We start from the raw sequence: 18,957 nt of genomic DNA on the forward strand, positions 1-18,957 counted from the left end.
ATTCAGTCTCAAGAGTAACGCCTAATTAAAATTCCGAAAAGAGCGACTGTCGCACTAGAAGTAGGAGAGGTTCGTCGACACGTAAGCACACAATCCAACACTGTTTCCCCTCTTAACATGCATCTCAGTCCAAGACCTCGATGTCATCCTAACCAAACTTATTCCGCAATCTCAAAGACCTTCACCGACTCATCCAGGTACCCGTATCCTGCATTCGCTTTGACAGCTTCGACGAGAATTGTGGTGACATCAGTAGGAACGTCGCCTCCAATCCTAAAGTGACGGTGCTTGCGTTCGACCGCATCCCAAATCCCAGCCACATTGGGCTTGACAGCATCAACAGACCTCTTGGCAAATCTTCCCTTCAGACGTTCGTCCCCGCTGTGCCAGAGTGAGCCTCCAGTCTCCTTTGCACCACATCCTTCTTGACCACCACCGGTAGCCCAGCAGAAGTCTTCGAAACCTCCGCCGCCGCCACAGTAGCCTTCCGTAGTCACGGCGCATGGGTCGCCGTCTTCGCCGTTGAATACGGCGAATGAGTCTGGATCGCGGCCATCGACCTGGGTGTTGTTGAGGCCGCGACCTAGAATCGAGCTTGTAGTCTTCCAGAAGTTCGCACAGCAGGTTTCAGCAGGGATGTTGCTGCACATAACTAAGGGTTGATGTAGAGAATAAGTAAATGGCCCACACTTGGCCAGCACGGGGGACATTGCTTACAGTAGGCGCCGTCAAGGTCGAGGTTGCACTCTGTGTTAGGAACGCTGTCTTCCCAGATGGCGAACTGGATAATGTCGACAGCATGAGCCATAAGAGGCAGAACCGCAAGGATGAGACTCTGAGTGTACATGGTGAGTTTGGTGGTAGTTCGAGCCGTTTGTGTGTTTGAGTGGTGGTGGATGAGGTGAAGCGAGGGCTAGAAAGCTGATGTTGATATCTGAAGGTCTCATCGTAACTTTATATACACGACTTCAGATATTGACCCACATGCTTTACCCATTACATCTGTTCTCAAACGAAGAGATGGTGCTAGTAAGGCAGACTTCCACGCAGTGGTCCATCCTCTACGCGACCATCGCGAAGGATCACAAGTTTACGCCCGTGGCGGAGGTCCAGAGGTTTAATCCACTCCCAACGTCCCTCTTTGACTTGACGCTGCTCGGTTGCGTACGCGATATTTACTTGCTACGCAGGTCTTAGGCAGGTAGCCAAGAAATGATCTGCCGGTCGAAGCACGCACAAGAAGCTAGTCTTTCACCCACGGGAACGGCTCAGTGACTGCACTGCGGCCTTGCATGTGGTCGGTGTTGAATCTGTTGTCGCGTTTTTGAGGCGGAGTCAACGGTTGCGTCGCGAAGGATCTGGCGCTAACGCAGCGAGGACTGGAAAATCCTAAGCACGGGGTAATGACCACTATAGGACGCATATCCGCTTGGTTCAATCAGCTTTAGCCGGTATAGCATAGACAAGTCGACGCCCTTCGTGTGCGCGGTCGCGGACCCGAGTTAGACGGCCGATTTGTCAGGCCAGGTTGTGTGAATGAACATGTTCGACGGGTGTATGATCTCCGTAGTCTGCACTTTCAACAACTTGTTACCAGTTGGTGTAACCGGGAGATTTGCACGGGTGTGGCCGGGCCAGATCCTCGACAGGCCAACAAAGCAGTTGCAATATCGGTCTAGGCCATGGTCTCCGACGTATGCTGTCCTTGACCACGCTGTTCTTGTACCGATCGTCTTGAACTCTGCAACAGTGAACAGAGCAATCTCCACGATGTAGTAGAATACCTGGGAGAGGCTTTGTCTACTGACGGCCGCTGAGCTCTCAAAGTACACTGGGGATCTCGTTTCCGTTACAAGTTTGCCAGCCTGCATCTAGGATTAGTGTGACATGCCTACATAGGGTTTTACACATAGAAATTGCGATGAGATGAGACACAGACGTCCCTTCTTTGGTACGTAGGTAGCATCCCTTCGACTTCGTGTGCATGCAAGCAGTGTTTTATCGCAGCCCTTAAAGGACGGATTCTCTTCGCTCATCTTCCACAGACCGCCCTTGGTAAGATCCGGGATCTTTCTGATCGATGAGTGAAGCGTATCGCATTCGTTTATGTATCTACGTTGCGAATGATTGACGAGATGCCTCGGCAGGGTTGACGGTGTAGGTATTGCCGAGAGCCCATTCCGGATCCGCACTATTGGACGAGCACGCTGAGGAGCTCGCAATAGCGGGTTGATGTGACTTCGTTGCTTTCGACGCGGCATTTGATCTTGTCAGACACACGAACAGAGGCCTCGACGAGAGTGATAAACCCTCATGACCTAGAAGCCAGGATGGCTTCAGGCCGTGCGGCATTTATAGGTGATCAGCGTGATGTCTAGAGGCTGACGGTATCCCAGGACATAATACAGGCGCTTGCAACTCTAATACGAATTGATGTATGTGATGATACACAACAATTGCGAAAGCTCATTGATTGAAGCAGGACCCATTCTTGAAAGCAAACGGCAAGAGTTGGAGGGCCCCGTGGTGACTAAGCCCCGCGCCAACCAATCCTAGAAAGGAAGCCCCACCATGGCTGCCTCCAGCTCCCAAGGTCTCTCTCCATTTTGACTATTCTCTACCTTCTTTATTCATCAGCTCCTGATTTTCAAAAAGATCGCAAGATTGGAGTCCTTAGAGAATAATACGACGAAATGGGGGATGTGAAGATGGCGTATTCTACCTACGTAAAGACAGTCGGAGACATCGCCAAGTCTAACGCGGCAGCAGAACGCCAACGAGAACTTGAAAGTCAGCTCTGCTTGAGCCACACTTTATCAAGTGGGAGTTTTCAATTTCGAGTGTCGTAAGCGCTCTTCCGAGACCCATGCTCATTAGTGCAGCCTTCTTTTATCAGTGCCCGTGTATTTGTAAGCACTGTGGACGCCTTACAGGAGTATTCCCACGAGTTTCTACTCGATCCTATAACTGCGGGAAACCTATATAAGTGCCTTCAAAAGCTATTAGTAGAAAAACGATGGCACGAAGAACGGATCCAAGGGATGATGAGTGGAAAAATGTCCAAGATGCGAAGAAGAGGAAGCAGATACAGGACCGATTGGCACAACGTGCACGCCGTATGTGTGGACCATCGCGCATGCATCATTTTATACTCATATAATGTAGGGCAGCGACTACGTCAGGCTCAAAACGAAACCAGCATATCGACATCGCGATTGCCTCAAACCGAACGCCCGGAATCCTCCACGAATGTTACATCATCTGAGATCGCAACTAGATCCAGTCCAGACGAGATCGCGCATCTCAATACGTCGAGACCACCCTGCCCACATTTTCAGAACGTAGAAGCACATTCTAGCCCACTAGAGCTTGATTTAACGTGCAACCCCTACCCCCAAACTTGCTCCATACCTTCCCCACTAGCCCAGACCATAATTCCCTTGACTGTCTTTGCTGCACTCTATGCAAACGGCGACATCCAAGGCATTTCCTGCGCTACTACCTACTCCTCACGGACCCCCATGCCAAAACCACATATTCCATTACCTCTGCATCCGACAGAGCTGCAAATGATGATTGTACATCCGCGGTGGATTGACCGGCTCCCATTTCCGCGAATGAGGGATAGTTTGATAAAGCTGATAGGTGTGGTGGACGAGGAAGAGCTGTGCAAGGACTTGTTTACTATGCCGAGTTGGGCCATTGAGCCGGGATACGCATCCTGGGATCCTAGGGCCTGGAAGATGGAAAGGGAGTGGGAAATGAAATGGGGGTGGTTAATGATATGAGCGTATCGGTTGCTGATGAGAAAATGCTTTGTTACACAGCCAATGAACCTAAGAGATCAAGGGAATCTCGCATTTATTTTACATAGGCAGTCTTCCCTCCACCGCAGTAGGTACCTGGAGATATCTACGCGGTTTCCATCGTTTGAGCTTGCGGTGTCGCTCAGCCGTCAACCTTCTTTCCTTCCCCTCCTTCGAATCGATGCTTCCCGATTTCCAAGACGTCGATCTTATCACCCACCGCGACGGCTCCTGTATTCAATGGCGTGACTTGCATACCCAGACACGCATTCTTAGACCCCTCATCGATAATCCTGTAACTCCTCAACGTAGTCAGAGGCTCGTTCTTATCGGCTACAGCAGTTTTTGGGTCGACGTTAGGCAACTTGCACCTGGTCGTCCGACACGAGATGTGCAGGTTCATGGAAGATGTGGAATCAGATGAAGTGATTTGCGCCTGCTTCCAGTCGTCTTCGGCAAACGCAGGAGGTCCGGTGATGTAAATGTTTGCGCGGAATCGCAGCGCGTCGAGGAGGGTAAGATGCCGTTGCCAGAGTTCTGGAAGTTCGGAAGAGGGATTGGGGAGCTTGGATGCTACGTCGTGGACCGAAGCGAGATTCAAAATATGGATCGGGTACTGTAGTACTATTAATCATAATGCCGTAGAAGGTCAGGACAGAATCTCCAAGATTCAGGCGCCTGGAACGGCAACAGCTGAGATCAAAGAATAGTAAGACATGACTGAAAAAATCCATACGTACCGAATCGTGCATTCCAATGACCGTCTCAAATCCAACATCCTCCTTTTTGGGCGCGCATTTGTGTACTTCCCGATACGCATTCGTGTCAATTCTGAAGAGCGCAATTGGATTTGCTGCACCAAGGGTATATCTCAACTTCTCGAAGACTTCGCGATCAATCTCCGAGCTAACATTGAGTGCAGTAGGGCTGTCTTTCCAGATACGCAAAACTTCGCTCCGATATCCCTTGCTCTTGATCCTCTCCGGCGAAGGGTTGAAAGGTACTCTGAACTCCAGCATCGGCTCCGATTTTCGACTCAATCTTGCCAACATGATTTTTCCATAGTTGATCAGACCCTCGATCGTGAAGTCGGTGTCGGGAGAAAAGGGGAAACGAATGACCAAGCATCCCTCACTTTTGACCCATTCTCCGTCTTCTTTGTAGCCTCTTGCGGAAGGATCCGGAACCCAGATCTCAGTGTCGACTTTAGCAAGGCGAGGGAATTTCCTTTGGGTCATAAAGTGCCATTCACTGGTCACCTTGCCGTCTAGCGTGGGCAAGCTCGTGACTTGCTGGGCGAGGGTGAACTGGCGATCATATTTCAGTCCTGTGCGATCGATGTCGCTCTTGCTCAACTCGACGGGTGCACCTGACTTCAGGGGGTAGACGAAGAGTGCCTTGACCGTCCATGGCTTCTCTGGAGTGGGGTCACCGCCCTTGGCATATCTCTTAGAATACTGATCCTCCAGGTTACTGCGTCCTTGGAGCCCGAGTTTCCTGCAACCGGCTGGCGGAGGTAGTGGCTTTGGTGTTTTGAAGGCAGCGAGAACAAGCAAAAAGACCAGAGGGGCGATACAAGATGCCGTCGTAAGGAGGACTGCCTGGAGTGTTATGTTGATGCCAGCTTCTTTGAGCATACCATTGGCAGCAAGTACGAAGTTTTCGACATTTTCCGCCATGCTGGTGTAGACGTTCACACGCTACTAGGGAGAGGAGTGTGGCGTGTGGTCAAAGGAGAGATGTAGAAGCTCGAAGATGCGACTCTTATCGTGAAAACATGCCAAGGTATAAGCCCAAGCAATATCGTCGGCGCTAGAACACACAAGGCAGGTGTGCTTGAACGAGTGAAAGACCAGATCACCCAAAACGCGTCTCTCCTGGGGCAGTATGTTTGTCGCGAGAAGGAAGCAAGGCATGTGGAAGTGAGGAGAGGGTGCGAGTCATGATAAACCGCGGCCCGCATTTGCTCTCGACAAAGTCTCCCGAACACCCACCATACGCACCTTCTACCTACACGAAGGCTTTCTCGACCCCATCGCGCACAGGGCAAGCAGAATAACGCGAAACGTCATGCACGTCAACGCGAGATCACGAGACTACCGCACCACCATCGCAATCCGCTGAGGCTCGACCGCAAGCCACGACACACCATGGCCAGTGAAGAAGCACCCCAGCTGTCGCCCTCGTCGCGTAGGCAATTGCTCCTCTCGCGCAGATGGCATAGATAACTGACACTATCACAGACAGGCTGCCCACCGTCTCGGCATCCCAAGCCCTCCAAAGCCTCCATGCGCGCGGAGCCCGCACTGTATCGACGGGCCTGGCACAGCTCGACCAGGTCCTCTCACCGCCGAGCCTACCGGGCCACCATGTCTCGGGCGGATACATACGCGGCAAGGTGACGGAGATCTTCGGCCCGTCCGGAGTCGGCAAGACAGCATTTGGGTAATTGTGCCTGCGTCACAGCTTCACAAGAGACGGCGGCTGAAGGGTTCAAGGATACAGGCTGCAGTCTCTGCCCTGCGCGAGGGCCAGCGAGTGATATGGATCGGTATGTATATGTCCACAACTGCGGACCAGGGCTAATTGATTGCTTGCAGACGCTGCCTGTGCGCCTTTGGTCAAGCATCGCGTCGACGACATGCTCACTGCGCAACCCGATGCGCCCGCTATCTCTCGAGATGAACTGCGTGCTCATTTCCACTACTTGCCCATGCCGACGCTTGCCCATTTCCTGGCGCTGTTCATGCACGCGCCCGCTGCCTTTCCTCCGCACGGCACCAGCCTGGTCGTCGTAGACTCTCTTGCAACCCTCGTCGATAACGCATACCCCCGCAATGTCGACGACCGCCTACCCAAAAACAAGACAGATCAGGCACGGTGGGCTGCGGGACGTCGATATACCGTCATCAACGAGCTGATCGCCACACTTACGCGCTTCGCTGCACTGCACGACATCGCCCTACTAGTGACGAGCCAGACCATTACACGCATCCGTGGCGCTTCACGCGCATTGTTGGTACCGGCAATATCAGGGATCGAATGGGAGAATGGCGTTTCTACTCGTCTGGTTCTCTTCAGAGACTGGCCCCGACACGCCAAGGCCAAGAGCAAGGTACAAGCCGACAGCTTGCAGAAAGCGCGATTTGCTGGCTTGGTCAAGGCGAATGGTGTAGCTCTCGCGGAAGAAGGCAGTGTGGGCAACGTGGTATCCTTCACCATTGACCATGTGCGTCGATATACTACCTGCAGAGCGTTCATCTACCACGATGCGCTCCAACATCCTGTGCGATGAGCTCCCGCTGACGCTATACAGCACGGTCTTTGCGACATGAATGTAGCAGCCGACGATATTGCAACCCCTCTGTTCGTCCCAACAGAAGCCAGACCGCCTAAAAGATCCTTCGCCGAGATCGACGAGGACGTGGCTCGAGAACCAAATTCTGATGAGCTCTATGGCTGGATAGAAGACGATGAAGTCGCCACTGAGGGGTTGTTGATGGATGAAGCAGCCGTCAACGAGAACGACGCTGTGGGACCTCGCCTAGATGTTGTCGCAGAGGGCCATAAGAAGAAGGTAACACGGACATCTACGCTTTGATTGTAGGGGCACCAGTCCACCCTACACCTCTGCCACAGTCAAGACCCGCCAAGTTATTGCTCTGTCGCGACGCGCGTTGCTCGTCAGACGTGTTCTGCTTACATCTGGGGTAAGCTCGTATGTATCTCCCTTCTCTTCATATGCAAGGTCTAAAAACTGGCAAATCTACCAGTTAGAACGTACATCTCGCATTTCCACCGATGATACAGGCCTCCGGCCCGCGGGAATGGGTCTCGCTATTCAGCCGTGTGGGGTCATACAGTGCACCCCGGAATGAACACCCACACCTTGTCTCCGCACCAACCCGCATGCTCGCCTGCATTCGAAGCGCTCTGACATCAGCACCGAGATGCGTCTCCGCGCGCTACGGTCAAACACTCTCGTTTCCGCGTAATCCAGCTCGGGCATGTACGTATTCTTCCGGCGGTAGATTTGCTTCGCATCCGTCCTCCACTTATACAAATCCGGACACAGAGCCTATGGGTGTCGTCCCCAGGCTAGCGGTATCCACGAAAAGCAACAAAAAGCAAATGCACAACACAAGCCTCATCAGCCTTTACACGTGCATGCATCACCCCGGAACTCCGGTGCTCACAGGGATCGGGGAAGCGCCCGCAAACCCAAAGCCCTGGGTTTCTCACCGGCAAAAGTCGTGCTTCTTTTGGATGATGATGGCTTGAGGCTTCGCGAGTCCGGGGTCAGCGGGGTTGGTGTGTCGCCTGGGCGTGGGGGCTGCCACCTACCTGCTTGTTTCACGTTCTGATTGCTCGTGGCAGACCACCTGACCATGTGATAGGCATTTTCGCGACAGTGTTATAGCAAGCCACTGATACAATCGCATCTGATTACCCCACGGGGAGCATAGCGAACTACACAATCCTGCCGGAGAAGCACCTGCTTCCAATGTGGACTCCGCAGCAAGCGATAGTTCATGTTACTGTCCTGTCGCCAAGGGCGCATACGTGAACGAAATCTAGATTTACTTGCTCACCGCCAGTCAGCCACACAAACTGCACAAGAGATGGTGATCTCCTCTTTCCACAACAATCAGCATCTGTCATGCCAGGCAGAAACAGCTTCAACGCATATCATCGGCTCCACCAACAGCAGGGGCGTCGTTTAACGCCAGATGCAGAAGGTCCTTGCCTTAGTATCAACCGCGCAATGTCACTCCTTCCCCACGCTTCTCCACAAACGCACTACGCTTCGCTGGTCACCGTTGATCCCTTGCCCTGATGGAGGCGGAGGCTGCGTGAAGAGACGGCATTCACGGCCCTAGCGGGCGACTGACACGCGGTATCCGGGGCCGACCCGCCTGTGAAGCAAGATGTTCGCTTCGCTTGGACGCCTGATGTGGGGATCGTGGTGTTGATCCTGAATCTGGTGTTTGGAGGTTTGCAACGCTGTTGCCTCTTCGAGTAATCCGTGAAAGGAGGTGCAGAGGAAGACGGCGTGCGTACGTAACGGTATTGTTGGTCGGGTAACGGTGTCCGAGATGATAACGTAGTGCACACTGGAGGATGGTGATAGCGGCTTCGTATGTTGTTCTGCAATATGCATGTTAAGGCGAACTTGAATTTTAGGAAAGAGAGGCTAGTGACTGGTGTCAATGCGATGAGTAGTACCTACTTTGTTGTCCGAATGATTCGTTTCTGATAGTAATTACGCGCTGTATGAGTATGGGCTGGCGGTATTGATACTTGCTGCTTATAAGACACTTGATACCACGGCCTGTATTGCCTTTTCTGTACATTTGCTAGTACCGGTAGTCAGCAACCCGCCTATGAACAAGATGTGCTCCTGACTTAGATGTATCTGGCTGCTACAAGACACCGCATGGCGTTGTCGTTTATAACATAGTGCTCTGGTGGTATTACAACAAGCATGCGAATCGACGCGCTTACAAGCGAGGGCAGTATTGCACCGCAGGAACATGCAGATCGTGTAGCAAAACATACTTTATCGATTGCTACCTTTCTTGAACGATTATTGTTGCCTTAGCCTTTAAGGACGTAAGGGATAGATAGGTATAGTGCAAGACCATACGCAAACACTAGTGCGAAGCTGAGTCGCTAGTAAAACAAAGTTGAGTAAGACTTTGCACCGAGTGCACATTTTGGTCCTGTTAAACACAAAGGTGTCAAAGTTAACAAGCGGAAGCCGATCTATGGCTATGCAGGCGCCTTGGCTCAGTTGTCATACGGACTAAAGTTCGACATGAAGTGGGTATGCACAAAGGTCTTTGCTGACTGGGTTTCTATCTCCCGCGACAAGCGGAACGGAAAGACACCAGAACCATCCAAGATTGGTACTGAGCGCAGCTCATATCAACATAGGCGCTTGCACAACAGCTCAAGCATGAAATGAACTCCAGTGCTGCGCGGGCAGATATGCGAGACGCGTTCGCCATCGACAAACCAGGCCGGCGTAATAGCGTGCACTCAAACAAAGACCATTAACATCCGAAACAGTACTATGTGGCTCTATAGTACCCGAACGGACAGAAAGAGGATGAGGTCACGAGGGACCAAGCCATCAATTAAGGACATCCCCAGTCTGTCAATCGTGCTCGTGAATACGAAAAGCCCATTATATCAATTGGTAGGCCACTTCCGATCGACCAAAGACTGGAAGCCTCCGTAGTGTACCATCTTCTGTGTTGATCCTCATCACTGTACAGCTGAGAGCCTCGCAGCGGCCCTCGTGTAAGTAACTCTATCCCCGGCCTCAGAAGTTGCGATCATCCTGGCATAACGCGAATCTCCCCGGGGCTAAAGGCAGATCGACATTCTCCCTTCATCCGCGGGCTGCATCCGATTGATTGTTCCCAAGATCACGATCGGGGCTTCGTAGATCCATGAGGGGTTGCTAGTGAAATGCTCTGGGGCATTAGAGCCTGGAGAAGCGCTCAATAATTGCGATAGGAGGTCTATTGAGTTTGTCAAGCGCAGCAATTGCGGACAAGACGACGATCTTTATGCAGACTTGTGGAGATCGTGGTCTGACGTAGGATCGACATGTGACTGGAGATTTGTTCATGTTGGGTGACTGCATTAAAGAAATTTGCAGACCTCGAATTCCGCCATCGGTCCATGTCAACCCCAGCTATGCAGCATTCGTAATCTGTTCCCACCATCTGTGCACTGGGATTGCCACCGAAGCTTGGCGTGATGTACTGGGGTTGTCGCGTCGTTGCGTCTTGTCACTATCTTTGAAGACGACAGACTGACATCGAGTAGTGAACAACATGGCCACTACGGTAAGTCTAGGCAGAGAAGGTCGGATCTGATGAGGTGGCGGTATCATCGAAACAAAACCCCTGGATCGCCTTCGCCTCGTCTCGGTCCATGAGCCACTGTCAACGGTGCGGGGCCCCAGAGCCCGACCCGTAGATCAACCGATACTATCGGGTACTGTTGGCTTTGACGCGTAATGGGGTCTTCCAGACTTGCGAAACACGTCAGTACAATGGGCCAAAGAAACCCTGGGAATTCCAGTCTGAAGTCATTAAGCGCTGCAACAGTTGGTGAGTGTCAGGTCTCGCTGGGCGATGAGAAGGTAAAACCCTGGCAGAACTGGTCCCACTGCGCAACAGCTGTCAGTCACCCAGGGGATTGGAAGGTCGACGGGCACTGGTCCGACCGACGTCGCAGATGGCAATCTGCCAGGACAGAGGTTGCTTGGAACTGTGCCTCGGCCGACGTTCGCTGTCTTCACGAGCGAAACGCATGGTGGAAGAACGTCGGCATAACTAAGCTGGAGTTGTGCTGGTTTCGGGTCTAGCACTGTGACGTCTGGAAGGACAGTGCTTCTACAAAAGCTTCCACAAAGGCGTACCTTGCATATCGGAGGTCCAGAAGCAGCTAAGACGTCACCGAGGTGGAATTGAGCGGAGCCACAACTCCAGCGACATGCGTTCCGAGAATCTCCGATGCCACGTTTACCACAGAAACAGCTCCTGGCTCTGCTGGCGTGAGAAATTTCTGTCGGCTCGGCATAGGCGTACGCTCGGAGGAAGCGCCACAAAGCGGGGCGAGCTATCGAAGGGCTAGCAGTACTCAAAAATTTCTCGAACAAGAGATAAGAATAGCGGACCCGATATTGAAATTGCAGCGTAGCATTTGCATCAGTGCTCTGCGACGGCATCGGCGACTTTAAGGGACGTAGTTAGAGCCGTGAAGCAGTTCTCACATTGGCAACAATACCAAGGAAGTAGGCGTCATAATGTTCGGGACCGCCGGTCCGTTGCAAAGGTCCCCCACGATCTGCTGCAAAGCCACTCACAGGGGTACGGCAGGGTGCGTTGGAGATAACGAGCAGCGGAGATGGGCTGCGGGACCGAGGCGGAGACCACTAGTCAGCGAGGGGCTGCGATAAGTACGGAGTAGGGAAAACTCGTCGCACAGTATGAGCTGATGGTGAAGCCATGCTGATGCTGCTTTTGCCGATGCATCGTCAGTTTTGGGCACGTCTCGGCAGAGATCGCCCTCGCCCTGCGTTGGTTCACCGACTCGCATCTTCATCTGTGACTGTGTGAGTGCACAGGCCGGGAAGACGCATAGAAGGCGGGCCGTAGTATAAGGCAAGGTGGCCGGCTCGGTAGCACGGGGCTACTCCGCTGCGCATGTGCTGGTGTGTAGATGCTGCGAGAGATATTGCGATGCTGTGCGAGGCACTGCAACGAGGGGTCTCGGGGCGACATGGTGGCTCACTGTTGCTTGCTGTGCCTGCCGTACCCCAGGAAATGATCCCCCACAGCCATGGACGCGTCTTGGATCAGCCCCCGGGCTGCGGTGGAACGCGAACAAAGCCAGTGGGTAAATCAGGTGTGCTGCGTGTGTTGGGGAGCGTTAGTGGTCGTCGGCCAGGGCCAATGGGTGGAGGTGATTGCGGAAGCGCTCAGCACAAGTAACAGCAGCGGGGATGCATGGCCGGATCCCTGAGGGTGGGTGAATTCCGTGGTGTTGTGCTGCGGTGTAGGCAGGCACGGAGGAGTCAGGGCCACGAGGGGCAGGCGCACCTATGGCTGAGGAAGGAGCGCCTGTGGCCGCTGAGGAAGGCGCATCCATGAGATGCGGGAGCACAAACAAACCCCAGATGTGTGACGTCTCGAGCACCCCATACAAAGGCCGCCGTCTCCTTATCTCTGTGCCCCAGCTTCGCGGCGCCCATCACTCGCACCGCAGCGCCCGCCCACCTCTCCGCAGCGACGTAGCACCATCTGACCTGCTGCCTCACTCTGCCCACGTACGCCCACTCGGTGTCCTGGCCTCATCACGAGAGTTTGGGGGCCCCGGTCTGCTGCGCACACCTGTACTGTAGCCCTCTGCAACCTCTCGCCGACACTCACCGCTGCAAAATTTCAGCTGCAGAATTCTCACGATTGCAAATTGCATCGTGCGCTCAACCAACTGTCGCAGCTCCACCGGCGACTGCGCCATCAAAACCAGCGTCGGCCCAAGGCAAGTTCCGCTGGGTACTGCGCCATAGCATCCCATCCCCCATCTCACCCGCGCCCGCCCAAAAAGGCCTCGGACGCACTCAGGACTCGCTCCAGCAGCTCCCTGCACCCGCTGCACGCTCCTCTCCGCAAGTCATCACGCAAGCGTTCAAGGGCCCGCATTTCTTGATACGTCTCCACGACTCGAGCGCCCCCCGAAGGAAGCCAAGCCGCACTGGCGCACCGCGTTTCTTTCTGCGCTTGCTCCGGCATATCCTCGCCCGCGTCAGCACAGACAGCCCTGACGGCCATCAGTCGACCCCCACACGCCCGCCTCGTTGATCCATACATATATCCGAGCCCCCCATCATCCCCCTTCCCCAAACTTTCACCCTCGGTCACATGCAATCCAACTCTGCCTCGACAGGTTTCGCCAACCTGCTGAACCCCGACACGTCCTCCCAACAACAGCACCAACTACCCACTACCACCCAACACTCCAACTCCATGGCTACTGCTACCGTGAGCCTCATGGCTCCCCTGCTGCAAAACGCCCCGCAGCAGTCGGACGAGCCCCGTCAGGATCTCCCCAGGCCCTACAAGTGCCCTCTCTGCGACAAGGCATTCCACCGTCTGGAACATCAGACTCGCCACATTCGCACTCACACTGGAGAGAAGCCCCATGCCTGCACTTTCCCCGGCTGCACAAAGCGATTTTCTCGCTCCGACGAACTTACTCGGTATGTCACAGCAACCACGTCTTGCCAACTTCCAGCTAACTCTCCATAGACACTCGAGGATACACAACAACCCCAACTCACGGCGGGGAAAGGGCCAGCAACATGCCGCTGCCCACCAGGCCGCTGTTGCTGCCGTTCAAGCTGGCCTTATGGAGCCTGGCTCTGGCCTTGCGCACATGATGCCCCCTCCATCCAAGCCCATCTCCCGCAGTGCTCCAGGCTCTCAGCTTGGCTCACCGAATGTGTCACCTCCTCACTCATTCTCCAACTACTCGCCAAACATGGGCAACGATTTGGCAGCGTACCACCAGGGCGGCTTCAACAGCAGTAACAGCAACAGCCCCAGCGGCTTATCCCGCCCCATGGATCTGCTGGCAGACGCAGCCTCAAGACTAGAGCAGCGCCCTGGTCACTACTCGCACTCAAGTAGACACCACATCACGAGCGGCTACCACCCCTACGCCAGCCGTCTGCCTGGCCTCTCTCAGTACGCGTACTCGTCGCAGCCAATGTCAAGATCTCATTCACACGAGGATGACGACCCGTACTCGCACCGTATGACAAAGAAGTCGAGACCAGGCTCGCCAACGTCGACTGCTCCTCCCTCGCCGACTTTCTCTCACGATTCTTGCAGCCCCACTCCTGACCACACCCCACTCGCAACTCCTGCGCACTCACCCAGATTACGCCCGCACGGCTTCAATGACCTCCAGCTTCCTCATCTACGTCATCTGAGTTTAAACCAGAACTTCGTACCAGCTTTGGCGCCCATGGAGCCATCTACAGATCGGGAACAACCTTACGTGCCCAGTCAATCTTCCGGGTTGCGCATAGGCGACATCATCTCAAAACCAGAGGGCGCCCAGCGAAAACTGCCGGTTCCACAAGTACCCAAGGTGGCCGTCCAGGATCTCCTCAATGGCCCGAGCAATAGCGGCTTCTCCTCCGGCAACTCCTCGGCGACTGCTTCGTTAGCCGGTGAGGACCTGTCGCATCGCAACTAAAACTTTCAACTCCACTCCACTCCACTAGCATGGCATCGGCGTTCTCTATCAGCATTTTCGCATTCCGTCATTCACGTTAGCAAGCGATGAGATTAGACATGGACAAACTTTCATGAGGAGTAATGCTTGCGGCATTTCACGATTTCTGTTACATCGCAGACCCCACCACCCAGATAGACCTTTCTTATTTGTTTTGTTGGATCCAATACCCCGCGAAGCCGCATCTGGCGATTCGCAATCTTGTATAAGTTCCACTCAGCCTTGTTTCATCGGCCTGGCTGTTGTGAGGGAAGCGCCTGCTTATTCGCAGTGCCGAGATGATTAGACAGTATCCCCCAGCTTGGCGCTTAATTGAAATACCAATCCACACTTAGTCACTCTATCTGCATTTGAGCATGTAATTACGAGATGGTTATGTTAGGGTGAAGCATGTCGCTATGCGTGACGTGATTTAGCACCATGGTGATGCAAGTAACGAGAATCATCAGCAGGGAACCAAGCATACTTGCATACACAACCCGGAAAGGTGGAATTTTCCAGCCTATCTTTCTAATCTCTCCACACTGCCCAACCACCACGCCCAGTGTTTCCCCGCAGATAAGTTTTGTCGATTGTCTGGTACACCCACAAACAAATCTTACGATACGGGTCGGACCAACAGCACTCAAACAAGACCGGCATTTCCCCACATTCCGCTGTCTGGTACTACCACACTCTGTCCCGAACACGATCCTCTCCTACGCATGGTGTCTTACCCCGGAGCAGGTAGGGCAAATGTGCGGTGAGGAGAGGCAGGCTAGCCACCCTCCCACCCAACATATCCAGACATGTTTCATTTGCTCACTCATCTTGTGTGAGCAGCTAATAGCTATTCTTGTCCCTTTCCGCATTGTGCGATAAGCTCCGACCCATGACGACTCTGGCACGCACACCTTGCGGTACTGGCGCTAGCAGAGCGATGACACGAGGGCCCTGAAAGTTTTTTTTTGCGGAGAGGACGGAACATGGGAGGAGTCAGACTGTGGAGTACGTGGCACACGCAATAATAGTGGCGCTTGCCATGCTTCACTGTCGCAGTCCGAAACCGGAAGGCGCCTTGGTGCCAAATGGACAGAATCAACAACGTTGGCAATCTCCGAGATGCTTTGGCTGGGTGACATCCTTGCGGGGATCTATCGAATCGTGCTGGCTTATCTCTGGTCCTCACCACAGCACGAATCGCGACTTGGCTATCGGCAGACGCCGCGTTTCCATGTGAGACTATGCGATTCGACAGCCTCCAAGCGACTCGTCAGATTGTATGTCTCGGATTTGCAAGTGCGAAACTCCCACAGCCTATCTTCACTCGTCACATTTATTTCCCGCCGGTTGATTGAGGCGATCATCTCTGGTACACCTGGGCATGCACCCCGGACTGCAGAGTGCAGCAGCGCCGTCATTACTCCACAGCGATGACGATCGTGACAGTCTCGAGTGTGCGAATCGGCAGGTCTGGCGGGATCTTCTCCGCTGGCTGAGCGCTAGATATTGCGGCGTTTGAACAATGTCGGGCCGGCGGGCGCGAAGCGAAGATACATACGTCTCTGTATACAACACCTATCAACACGACCAACAGTAGGCTTGCATTTCGAGCAGCGAGACGCACCAGACCAGCACGCCGCAACCAGACGGCGACATTTGCAGGAGGATGGAGCTGGCAAGCAGCTTCAGCATTACCACGCGACTCCGGCACATGCTTTGAATTGTCGACGTAGCTCCGCCGTGGGTTACCCGTTACAGAAGTGCAGTGCACGCCAATCTGCTCACGTACCTGACCATCGTGGGCCCTTAGCTCGCACGCCTTGTCCCGATGTCGACTTGGCAGCTAGATCCGCCCCTCTTTCTTGTCAGCCCAGAAAAGCAAAGATAACGCACGACAAAGGGGAAGACAAACTTCTGTCCCACAAAAGTGTCTCAGTCAGCCGCGCGACGTTAGCAGCAACCGGGCTCCGAGGGTACTCTCCATTCACCCCAGAGAACACAGCCGGCGGGACAAATACCACACTCTACTAAGCCTTCCGCCCCTTGCTTGCTGACTCGGGACCGCATAGCAAAGGGCGTCTAGCGAGCTTCTAGAGCCGCCCATCCAGGCCGCGAATCCATCCTAAGTACCAGAATCGCTTACTTGTGGGGTCTCCACACTGGCAATCCGGACCTGCCTGAGCAGGAAATCGCGGCGGTTAAGGCTGGCGACATGCGAGTCACACACATAGTATCTTGGGGGTGGATCACTTGTGCAAACGTACTCGCGTCGAGGAATGCATGCTGCCGACAGTAAATGCACCAGTCAGAGGGAAGGACGAGGTGTCGTGGACTGTGGAGAGGATCCCTTCTCCACATCTCGATCATCGCATATACTTCCCGATACAGCTGGGTTTCCGCCAATTGTGCAGTCGGAGGCAGCACTTGACTAGCATCGTCACAACCGGCATCCTCTCCGATCCGATGCGGCTCAAAGCCAAGCAGAACTGAACAATGCTCAGTCGCAGTTCTCGCTATCGAAATCATCCGGGGGAGTTTCATTGTCGGTCTCACACGCCAATATCCTTCCGTCCGCCCTTGCTCCGTGTCAGCCGAGGGTATCGAAAGCTCGTCGCACGTTTTCTGCCTCGATTCACCCTTTCTGACTCAACCTCCGTCCATGCAGGGGCAACATTACCCTCAAAGGTTTGAAATATGGTTTCCAGAGTGCTCGTTGAGGTCAGCCGCACTTGCACAGCATACGAGATGCAGGATCTAGCACAACGCTCTCTCATCTAAACCCAACACTGTGCCGTACCAGGCTGTTGGTACTGCACTTAAGCGACCGCAACCAGGTCCACGCAAACACTTTATTCCGCAGATCGGTTCTATCTAGACGGTAATATATATTGCTTCCGGTGCCCTGCGCAAGGGCGATGCACAGATGCTTTGCAGCTTGGGCCGCTCGTTCGCCAACCATCCAATGCCTTCACATACGAGTCGAGGTTACATCTCCGGCATAACGATGGAGGGCTTCTGCACTCCATATCGCGGATGTGTGGTCCCGTGACAGCCGTTTGTACCGCCTACCAAGCCGCATAGAAGGACACTATGCAACTATCATGACACGCTAGATTCCAGGATCGCAAGTCTTGGTCTCACTTCATGATGACGCAGCCTGATTCTCACACCTGAGAATACCGTCAACAATCAAGGCAACAGTCTGACAGCTGTCTCCGGAGTCTTGCAATTACATGCACGCTGCTCTAAGCGACCGCGCATCGCATGTGCATCGCGGACCATATACGTCCGATCACCTCTTACCGCTGTTCTTATCTCAATAACCGACTTCTGCGGCGCATCAAGGCGCAACGCTACATATAATCGTTTAATCTAGATTCGTATTTACCCGACCAATGTCGCGGATACCCGAGAGAATGGGTGTACATTGGGATAGATTGCTCAACGCATGTACCAAACGCCCAAGCTACTACTCCTTCAAATTAATTGAGGAGGGGCAATGTACCAAAGTATTTCTGGACGACACGTCGGTGGTTCGAGATGGTCCGACCGTGACATGATAGCGGCGTGCCTCGCTGCACATGCAATCTACTGCTACGATACCGTGAGGTGTACAGGTAAGGCAAGGCATATTGTTGAGATACCTGCATGTCGTCAGATCATCATCACTAGTATAGGCATCACCATCTCGGAGCTCAACAGCGTCTTCAGAGCTTACAGCCCCCCGACATGTGAAAATGACCCCCACGCCGCCAATGTCGAGGCCTCGAACCTCTCCAGCTCTCCAGCCGTTCAAGCAAGGGGCTTCCCCAGACAAGTTAAGACGCGTAATTATGCCGGTCCGAGATACCGCGGGTCCAAACGCGGAAGAATTCTACCTTTCTTCTCTCTGTTTTTGAGACTGGCCGGAAAAACTAAGGATGTGACTGTACCTCGGGCTAAGTACAACGCCACCAACATTTTGCGGGTGAAATACCTCCTCGACATGTACCGCGTCGAATTCATCCTTTTCGGAACACTTTTGACCCAAGAAAGTAGTGCGGACACGGCGACCAGGGTTGAGCATGGGTCAAATATTGCGTTGCGGCTCAAATGGCACCCACGTGCAGGACTTTCAGGGTCTGTGGGGACGATAACGGCGCTGCATCTGTCTCGGCGATCTCGTCTCCAGGATATATGTGAGCTGCAAGCGATGTGTATTGCGCGAAAATGAAGTTCCGGTGGCTGAAAAGGAAAGTCGATACAGAAGATGTGGAGACGATAAAGTGACGCTGACTCAAGTCGTATCGGAGAGAGATGAGGAAGGATTCCTCTTTCTGGATGCCCGGGAGACGATTGCGAAGTT

The 18,957-nt window shown here is 53.6% G+C and overlaps 4 protein-coding genes across 4 annotated transcripts; 2 read left to right on the forward strand and 2 right to left on the reverse strand.

The window, feature by feature from the left end:
- Window positions 1-158: 158 nt before the first annotated feature.
- Window positions 159-847, reverse strand: J4E84_000680 (uncharacterized protein; the record flags this gene model as incomplete). Its single annotated transcript, XM_049383316.1, has 2 exons — window positions 159-583; window positions 718-847. The coding sequence occupies 2 exons, from the start codon at window positions 845-847 to the stop codon at window positions 159-161; spliced, it is 555 nt and encodes a 184-aa protein (XP_049248834.1).
- Window positions 848-3,948: 3,101 nt separating this feature from the next.
- Window positions 3,949-5,485, reverse strand: J4E84_000681 (uncharacterized protein; the record flags this gene model as incomplete). Its single annotated transcript, XM_049383317.1, has 2 exons — window positions 3,949-4,422; window positions 4,547-5,485. The coding sequence occupies 2 exons, from the start codon at window positions 5,483-5,485 to the stop codon at window positions 3,949-3,951; spliced, it is 1,413 nt and encodes a 470-aa protein (XP_049248835.1).
- Window positions 5,486-5,956: 471 nt separating this feature from the next.
- Window positions 5,957-7,407, forward strand: J4E84_000682 (uncharacterized protein; the record flags this gene model as incomplete). Its single annotated transcript, XM_049383318.1, has 5 exons — window positions 5,957-5,996; window positions 6,050-6,251; window positions 6,305-6,357; window positions 6,407-7,035; window positions 7,123-7,407. The coding sequence occupies 5 exons, from the start codon at window positions 5,957-5,959 to the stop codon at window positions 7,405-7,407; spliced, it is 1,209 nt and encodes a 402-aa protein (XP_049248836.1).
- Window positions 7,408-13,249: 5,842 nt separating this feature from the next.
- J4E84_000683 (uncharacterized protein) lies at window positions 13,250-14,591 on the forward strand (the record flags this gene model as incomplete). The annotated part of the gene is made up of 2 exons (XM_049383319.1): window positions 13,250-13,587; window positions 13,637-14,591. The coding sequence occupies 2 exons, from the start codon at window positions 13,250-13,252 to the stop codon at window positions 14,589-14,591; spliced, it is 1,293 nt and encodes a 430-aa protein (XP_049248837.1).
- Between the last annotated feature and the right edge of the window lie 4,366 nt (window positions 14,592-18,957).

Source organism: Alternaria hordeiaustralica (genome assembly GCF_023758085.1).
Source record: "Alternaria hordeiaustralica strain BMP 2776 chromosome Unknown scaffold_1, whole genome shotgun sequence".
Taxonomy (NCBI): Eukaryota; Fungi; Ascomycota; class Dothideomycetes; order Pleosporales; family Pleosporaceae; genus Alternaria; species Alternaria hordeiaustralica.